The 9,630-nt window shown below is 36.4% G+C and overlaps 1 protein-coding gene across 1 annotated transcript; it reads right to left on the minus strand.

The window, feature by feature from the left end:
* Positions 1-2,526: 2,526 nt before the first annotated feature.
* Positions 2,527-6,479, minus strand: LOC127123392 (E3 ubiquitin-protein ligase SDIR1). Its single transcript, XM_051053614.1, has 8 exons — positions 6,314-6,479; positions 6,124-6,178; positions 5,966-6,018; positions 5,639-5,867; positions 5,367-5,470; positions 4,471-4,596; positions 3,636-3,700; positions 2,527-2,542 (listed from the first exon to the last, which is right to left on the minus strand). The coding sequence occupies exons 1-8, from the start codon at positions 6,389-6,391 to the stop codon at positions 2,527-2,529; spliced, it is 726 nt and encodes a 241-aa protein (XP_050909571.1). The 5' UTR covers positions 6,392-6,479.
* Between the last annotated feature and the right edge of the window lie 3,151 nt (positions 6,480-9,630).

Genomic DNA, 9,630 nt, shown 5'->3' on the forward strand with positions numbered 1-9,630 from the left:
CCAAAACTTTTGTGCAAACATTACCACTTCTTTTCAAACATTAGAAACCTAAGCATTATGCTTTTGATTGTCAAACTTTCTTTTCATGACACTTATTTTGAATTAAATCTTTAAGTCAACTTTGACCATATTTTGTAAATACTTTTCATTGGTAAATATAACTCATTCAAATGCTTTTGTGGTTTCAATGGCCACTTTCTTATCAAAACTTTTCATAACCTTTAGCTATTAGGTTTGAGTTATCCTTGAGGTAGGTATAATACTCACCTATATCCTTAGTGATAGACAATGAGTCTTCCATGCTTATTATAGGGTTAACCCCTCACTAGCATGTTGAAGACATCCTCACATGGTGGATTTGTGGTTTTAGGTTGAGTTTTCTCCCTTGGATAACAAAAGACCTTAAGGCTTTTGGACCAATCAATTCACCAACTTGTTTTGAGATTTCTACCCCGAACTACAAGGTTTTGATCCTAATCTTTTTTAAGATGGTACATAGGCAATGGGTTTATCCATTCAAACACAAAATTGTAAATAACTTGTATATTCTCTTCTCATCTCCCAAATCATGTTTGCACAAACAAATTTTCACAAAAATACCAACCTTACAACAAGTGTGAAAAGGGCTCCCTAGGAGTACCTAGGATGTTTTGGGTGCTTAACACCTTCCCATTGCATAACCAACCCCCTTACCCCGATCTCTGACTTTTTTTAATAGTTTTTGATTCGATAAAACTTCTCGGTTTTTGTTCGCTTTCTAACCTTTCTTTTGGATAAATAGAAGTGCGGTGGCGACTCGACTTGTATGGTTTACTTTTGATTTAGTCAATAAATCTAAAGGTAACGAATACCCCGCTACAGAAAAGTGGCGACTCTGCTGGGGAACATTTGCCTAGTGGGTTTTGCCTACTTTTCATATTTGTTGTATTGTATTGTATATTATTCTTTTGTGACATATTTTTTGTGCAATTTGAGATTACTGTATTGTATGTAATGATTTAATTGCTTGATATATTAATTCCTTGTATGCTTGGTGATCTTTGTGAGATGAGTTCTATACCTGAACTCGAGTGCACTTAGGACAGGAGAATGGCATAGTCTTGTTGACTTGTGTGGAGTTATTCCTTAGCAAGTTGACTTGCAAGCCCATTCACTTGGTGGAGGTCATGTTGGGATCAATAATGTCACACGAGTAGTCGTGGTTAGGCATTACTCTTTCCAATATAGACCTTAGAAGCCAAGGACCTTAGTTTACCAAGCCCATCTTGGGCTATTTTTTAGGACGTAGTGCGAAAGTCGTTCAAGTGTAAGATTTGATACGATTGCTACGCGATACTACACTCATAAGAGTCTCTCTTGAGAATATTTTTGGAATACGAGTAGTCGTTTATCCGATAATATCCGAAAGATGGGATGATGACTATGGGAACCTCTTGTAGAACATGTTTGGAAGGTTTAAACCCTAGTACATTCCCTTTGGGTGGTTTTTAACCGAGACTCCATGCTCGTGACTTGCAACAAACCCTTGATTCATGTTTGATCCGTTCTTGTATCCTTAATATCAATGGAACTTGGGTGTTGATAGGGTGTAAACCATAATCCACCAAAATGGAGGATTGATAAGGATAACTTGATCCATCCCATGACCTTTGTGTGGTGTGCTTTTCTTGATCCTTGAGTGTGATTGTTGCATCCATGCATTCATTCATGCACCCATTTGCATCCATATCATAAATAATGAGAAAATTTTCAAGGAACTTAAGAGGTCTATTTGCAAATTTTCAGACATGGACAAACAAAAAAGGAATATGAAGAAGTACAGTTTCAGACAACCCGACTTGAAAGAGCTAAGGAATTTGACATCCTATGTATTAGATCCCTTGGGTTTCAAGGCTTGTCATGGGAAGCTTCTATCTATTCTGGCTACTCAAGTGGACGAAGGTTTGATGAGCGTATTGGTGCAGTTCTATGATCCCTTGTACCGTTGCTTCACATTTCCGAATTTCCAGCTTTTTCCCACGCTTGAGGAGTATGCCTATCTTGTGAGTATACCTATTCTGGATCAGTTGTCGTTTAGTGGCTTAGAGAGGGTTCCTACTTCTCAAGAGATTGCTGATATGTTGCATATAGATGAATCTCTGGTTGGTGCTCATATGACTACCAAAGGTGGAATTCAAGGTCTCCCTTCTGAGTTCCTCATTGCTCAAGCTACCTTATATGGGGAGGCCATGAGCGAGGACACCTTTGAGGCCATATTTGTACTTCTCATTTATGGGCTAGTGCTATTCCCCAACATCGACAAGTTTGTGGATGTGAACGCTATTAGGATTTTCTCTACTCTTAATCCCGTTCCGACTCTGTTGGGTGACACTTACTTTTCTTTGCATATGAGGAATGCAAAGGGTGGTGGTACCATTGTGTGTTATTTGCCTCTGCTATACAATTGGTTTATTGCGCACTTGCCGCAAACAGTCGCCTTCAAGGAGAACAAAGGATGTCTACGGTGGTCCATGAGACTTATGTCTCTCACTGATGATGATATCTGTTGGTACAACCGTGTATATGATGGTGTGCAGATTGTCGACTCTTGTGGTGGATTCTCCAATGTGCCTCTTCTTGGTACATGTGGTGGGATTAACTACAACCCTATTTCGGCACGTCGTCAGCTTGGGTTCCCCCTAAAGGATAAACCTAATAACATTCTGTTAGAAGGTGCATTCTTCCAGGAGAGTAAAGATCCCCAAGGCTTGAAGGGCAGGATGGTTCGCGCTTGGCGCAAGATCCATAGGAAGGGAAGGAAAGACACTACAACAAACAAGACCTTAGACAGCGCTTTTTTTAGCCTTAGACAGCGCTTTAAAGCGCTGTCTAAACCTCCGCTGCTAAAGGTTTAGACAGCGCTTTTTTAAATCTTAAAAGCGCTGTCTAAGCCCCCCCCCCCCTTAGACAGCGCTTTGGCCAAAAGCGCTTTATAAGACCCTCTTATTTTAAATTTTTTAGGTATACCTTAGACAGCGCTTTTGAAAAGCGCTGTCTAAGCCCCACCCCCTTAGACAGCGCTTTGGCCAAAAGCGCTTTCTAAGACCCTCCTATTTTAATTTTTTTAGGTATATCTTAGACAACGCTTTTCAAAAAGCGCTGTCTAAGCCCCCCCCCCCTTAGACAGCACTTTTGCCTAAAGCGCTTTCTAATCCCCCCCTTAGACAGCGCTTTTTACAAAAGCGCTGTCTAAGGTATAAGAATTTTTTTGAAGCTTTTGTTTTAAACCACATTTTTTCCAGGTTTATAAACCAGAATTTCTACCTGTTTTCAACCAGATTTTGACAGACAATTATCACATTTTATATATGTCATTTTGGCCTTTTTTCTACCAATTTTTGGCTAACAAATATATATATATATATATATACCAATTCAAACCAATTTTGCCTTAAATGTATCAAAATATATACAAATTTATGTACACATTTACAAGTCATAACATATACTACAAATGTACACATTAATTACACAAATTTATGAACAAACATTGAGCTTTATCATGAATTGACACCACTCCTCTTTGATTTCGTCCACTTGATCCTTTGTATAAAATGCACACTTGAATTCATCAAAGTACTACATAATAATATAACATATTTTGAATTAATTCCAACGTCCCTTGTTGCCGCAACCAAGGATCAATGCAATTAGCATGAAACTAGAAAACAAATAAACAGCATCAGTTACAAATTGAGATAAAATTATAAAGAGTGTCAAGCATGAGATTTTTATATACTTACGAATAGCCTGACTTCTTAATATAATACTAGTTAATATCATGCCACTGTCAATTTACTTCACTTAAAACTGAAATGTTGATTTAATGTTTGTTTGGGGTGGGGGAGAATATAAAAGGTTTTCAACATACCTAACTACTAAAATCAGTTTATAAATTTAAAACTGGAGAATATTCCACAATAAATGTTCAACTACATCAAAGATGCCTTTTCTCAATGATAAACTCAAGCTCGTGATGGAACATCCAAAGAAAAATACTTTTCAAAACAAAGGCAATGCTAACAAAAAGTCAATATCTTGCACATCCAATTTCAACTGTAGCTAAAATTTTAAAGGATTTCAACTACACTTTTTTCATTAAAATTTTATAACAGAAATGAAGATTAAAACATGACATAAAAAGCTTGATCTTCTTTCTATTAAGTTCAAAGTGACTATTGGCTTTTAAGTGTGTGTGGGCGCAAGAGAGCACGTGCATTTGTCCACCCTTGGTAAAATCTAGGTGCCAACACTCCGGAATTCAGAATGAGTGTCAACGCACACAAAATACATGATTTGACTTCTTGCATATATTAGTGACTTAGATGAACATTAGCTGAGATGACTAAGTGAACTGGCAGGATATATCATCAAACAAATAGAAAACAAACTATTTGCTAAAATGTAACAATGCAGACCAGCTAAACACACCTGATGCAGGCAGGGCAAGCTACGAAGTACATCTCCAACATTAACCTGCTCCAAGCATACACTGCAGGTGAGATCATCATCTGAGGCTTTTGAGTTTCCAGCCGCATTTGAATTATCCTGCGTTTTCTGCTAGAAACAAAAAGAAATTAATCATGCAAACCTGCCATCACTCCAAATGAAAATATAGTAATTTGATAGTAAGGAAAATAATCGATGTTGTATACTCATCATTTTGCTATTTATCTCCCTTATGGGAACATCAACTGGTGGAAAATTCACCAGACAATGTCAGAGATGGTGGTCTATATATAGCCATAATGGTCTATAAAAATGATAAAAAGATATTCAAGAAAATAATATAATGGCATAGATTTTCGAAGTCCCAAGCCCAACAATGATAAATGTGCTATTTATTTTTAACTCATCATGTAATACCCATATAAAAATGCATTATCATGCATTTTATTTTACCAACTGTTAATTATAGGTAGAAGCTTCCCATTGTCTTCATTAGTTGCATCAAATATTCAAATGGGATCTTATTTTCATATAATTTAAAAGTATATGTAACATTAATCTATATCAATGCATTAAATTAAATAATTTCGAATGGTAAAAAGTCATTGAATAGTTTAAGCATACAATATATAGATATATAGATTTTGTTTGGATTGGCTTATGAACAACTATTTTGAGGTGATCTACTAATATAAGCATTTGTCTCATTGTTTGGGAAAAGATTACGACTTTAAGTTGTTTTTAGCTTATTTCAATATGCTCTTCAAGATAACTTAAAAAGACAACTTACAACTTATATAAACAGTTTAACCACGTTTCTCTATAATTTAAGGGAATATATAACAACTGATCGGACTGATCACTTACTTTTGGGGAACAGAAACCCTGTATTTGTGAACTGGAAGAGCATTTATCTCTTCTTCAGTCATAGAAGGTGCAGTAGAAACATTATCCGAATCCAGAGCTCTTAAAGTTTCATAATCTAAAATTGGAAAAGGAAAAATAAAACGAATTAGGAATATTATTATATAATACACCTGAAGAGTAGTGAACACATAAATTAACTACAATATTTTTTAATTTCAAAAGGTTGTAAAAAATTTATTGTGAAACAGAGTAAGAATTTATACTATGAAAAGAACAAACAAACCTAGATCATCAAACTCCCGATCAAGAAGTGCCAGCTGAAGTCTGAGACCCTGCAGACGCCCTCGGCTTGCAAGTGCTATCGATGGAGGCATATGCAACCGTAGTTCTGTGTGGCCAAGAAGGCCACTGGCTGCTGCTGCATGAGCTTGGGCCTGGGCTTGAAGCTGTTGACATGTCGCATACATCCTTAGCATTGTAGCCATCAAAAAAACACCAAGCACTAGCCAGAGCTACAAACAGAAAACCTCATAAATCATAAACGATATTAACAAGTTCATATTTTTTTAGATGAAATTTATATGCTTTGTTTAGATACATAAGACCTTACCAGAAAATTTGGTGACATCTGGTGGGAGTTCAGTATCATGAATAACAGGAGAACTGAAATATATACGGATTAAGTTGTGAATGGAACATTGGAGAAAATATAAAAATGCAAATTATCTACACAACAAATTATAAAAGAAACTTAATTTGAAAACATACCTGTTACGAGAAAAGTGAGTGAGTTGGAATTACTAGGACGTGCTGCATGAACACGCTGAAGAAAAGATTGAAATCAGTACAAAACAACACTTTATTCATTAAACATAAATCAAAGAAACAATAAAGCATCAAATTTTTTAGATATAATAACACATTTATGCAAATAATAATTGATGCAGGCAGTACATACCAATGCACGCCTCTCAGGCATAAATCCTGGAAACCCATTTTCTATATCACCTCTTGCTCCTCGAAAAACAAAACTCATGGCTCTATATATTTGAAAACTTGAACTAAAACTTCATAAGCTGACTATATACCCAGACCAGAATCAACAATTAAAACCTTTCAATATTCTGAAATATCAAATAAAATGGTAGTCAGTAAACAAGAAACCAACACCAAATACATGATTGAGGGTGAAATTCAATAGGTATCACAGATAAGATAAAATCGGGAAAAAAAACCAAAAGTATCATATAATTATATCAAGAGAGAAAGTATATTATATAACATACCACACACTAAACCCATCAGGATTATCCCTAACATTGTCAAAAACACTTGCAATGCCTGAAACCAAATGAATGAAAATGTTAAGAAATGACGAACAAAACGCAGTAGAAATGACGAACTGAATCAGAAATGAAAAATGCAGAAATGAAGAACATACCGCAGTAGAAATGACGTTCTGAAACCGATTCTTCAAACACTTTCTGGTATTGAAACCGAATGATTACAATGTATTCTCGTTCGCTGTTAGGGTTCGCTGGAGGGGTTTAATCGCAGGAGGGAAAACAAAAAGAACTGAGAACGAAAATAGAAGTCTGAAATTTAATTTTAATTAGACCTTAGACAGCGCTTTTGTGGAAAGCGCTTTCTAAGATATGCCTTAGACAGCGCTTTCCAAAAGCGCTTTCTAAACCCCCACCTTAGACAGCGCTTTTGGTTTTAATTGAAAGACTTTAAACAGCGCTTTCTCAAAAGCGCTGACTAAGGTCTATATTTAAAAGCGCTTTCTAAAAGCGCTGTCTAAGGGGGGGGTCTTAGACAGCGCTTTCTAAAAGCGCTGTCTAAGACCCCCCCTTAGACAGCGCTTTCATTATTTTTTTAGAATATTTTCCGTGTTTTATTTTTATCTTAACCTTAGACAGCGCTTTCTTTTAAAAGCGCTGTCTAAGATGCGCTGTTAAAAAACCTTTTTGGCGTAGTGAGAGCTTGGTCCGAAGAACTGTATTGCTTTGGAACCCTATACTTCTTGGGTTAGGAGGAGAGCTTCTGAGTACCTCATGCCTTATGAGTATCCGAGACCTACACCTTTGGTTGTGGCTGGGCCTTCAACCCTCCCTAACTAAGGAGTAGAGGAGTTGAGAGACGAAGACCGTTCACGTGCCTGGTGTAAGACCCTAATTTTGTCCCTAAGATCCCTCATGGTATCATAACATTTCATTTGCATAGCCTCAAGGATCATTGAGCATCTTGGTTCCTTTTACCTTTGGGTGGGACTTCTTGTGAGTGGTTTGAGATCACCAAGCATGCTTGAATTGTATATCATTGCTTTTCTCATTTTTTTTACTAACCAAAAGCACAAAAATATGTCACTAACATCTTTTGTTCGTAGCTTGAGCAATCACAAGGTCAAAAGCCTATAGGAGATCCTTGATACAAAGACATGGTCAAGAAGAAGTGAAAGCAAGCATGGTAATGGTTCCCAAAGCTCTCATCCATCAAATATGCCTCCCTAGTATCTCAATTCATCATTTTTGATCAAAGCAAGTCAAAGGATTTGAGGTTTGTTCCCCAGAGAAATCCTAATTCATCTGTGCACCACAATGCCTTGCTCATGAAGCAACCTCAACCCATGGTAAAAAAAATCAAGGGAAGTTCTTTAATTCATCATTTAATGCATATTTGAACTTATTTGAATCATCAATTCATCAAGGTATGAGTTGTGGGCTTCATAAGTTGATCAGTCATTTCATCTGACTATTTTGAAATGCACTGAGACCTAACTTTTTATGTGTTGGTCAAATGGAGATGGTTCCAAAAGCAAAAATGTTCTTAAGGACAATATGAAAAACTTTCATGTTCATCAAAATTTTATTATAAGTTGGAAAGCCATCTGCCATTCCAATACATTATAGGTCATTTTGACTGAAACCCTAATTTTAGGTCAACTTCCCAAGGACACAACTCATTCATTTTGTATTATTTTTAGGTGGGATCAAATGCATTGGAAATATTGAGATGTCTACTTTAAATGTTATGTTGAACACAATTTCAAAATCTCAAAGGAAATACATGTGATAATGCAAGACATTATAGGTCCCTTTGGGTCAAAGGCATTAAAAGTCAAAAAGTCCAACTTCAAGTGCCCATAACTCTTTCATCAAAAATCCAAATGATGCAAAATTTAAGTTAATTTTGATTGTCTTGAAAATATCTACAACTTTGATGTTGGAGGTGTTTTCATTTGAAGCTTGCATCATCAAAACAGAAGGGCTTGAAAGTTGGCCAATTTTAGAAACCTTGCCTTGACATGTTTTGTATATCACACTTTAAACTCAAATTTCTTAAATTTCCACATTCCAAATGGATTTTTGACCAACATAACAATTGTTCCTTACATCAAGACCTTTCCAACCATTACCCATATGCATATGCTTGGATGTTCTAAATGGTATTTTCAAAGAGGTGAATGATTAGGTTCAATTATGGAGTTCATGTTCAAATCTTGTTGCACAAGCCAATTCAGAGCAAATTACACGTCCAAACCCTTGGCATTTGAACTCAGCTTGCATTTTGCATTTCTTTTGGGCCTTGCGCATGATCATGCAAGCCCATGCAAGTGGTATCCAAATTCATGCACACGGATCATCTCACACTTTCCTTGCCAATTCCTCTATAAATAGAGACTTCATTCCCTCCATTTTGGACACACAATTCAACCTGAAATGGTGCAAAATTCATTCCCCAACCATCACTAAAGAAGCAATTGCATTTTCTTCAAAAAAAATTCAGATCTAGAATTCAGCTTCATCTGGTTGTATTCTTAGATCTAATGCTTCTAGACCTTCATTATACACTTCATTGAACTTCTGTTTTGATAAAGCAAACAAGGTTTCAAGCTCAAATCACCAGAACTCCAGCTTACCTTTCAACTGGTATTTCCTTCGATTCTCCTAATCCATTGACCTATTGGTTTAGATTTTGTGTTGGCCGAAGTACTCTCAATAGAGGCATCATGTTTATGCTTTTAATTTTTGCAATTCATTGAGTTCATGATGAACACCAGATTTTTCAACTTCTGATTTCTCAAATCCTAGAGATCTAGAATGAAAATGGATGGTACAGGGATGATGTACATCATCCCAGCTTTCTAATGATGTATAGATCGCTCGTTTTGGTTGCCTTTTGAATTTCTACAATTTGGCCGGAATCTGGAAGCTCACCGGAGAAGACGGTGGCTCCGGTGGCTTCATCATCTCCAGTTTAAATCTGGACCGT

The sequence above is a fragment of the Lathyrus oleraceus genome, chromosome 2, assembly GCF_024323335.1.
Source record: "Lathyrus oleraceus cultivar Zhongwan6 chromosome 2, CAAS_Psat_ZW6_1.0, whole genome shotgun sequence".
NCBI classification, from domain to species: domain Eukaryota; kingdom Viridiplantae; phylum Streptophyta; class Magnoliopsida; order Fabales; family Fabaceae; genus Lathyrus; species Lathyrus oleraceus.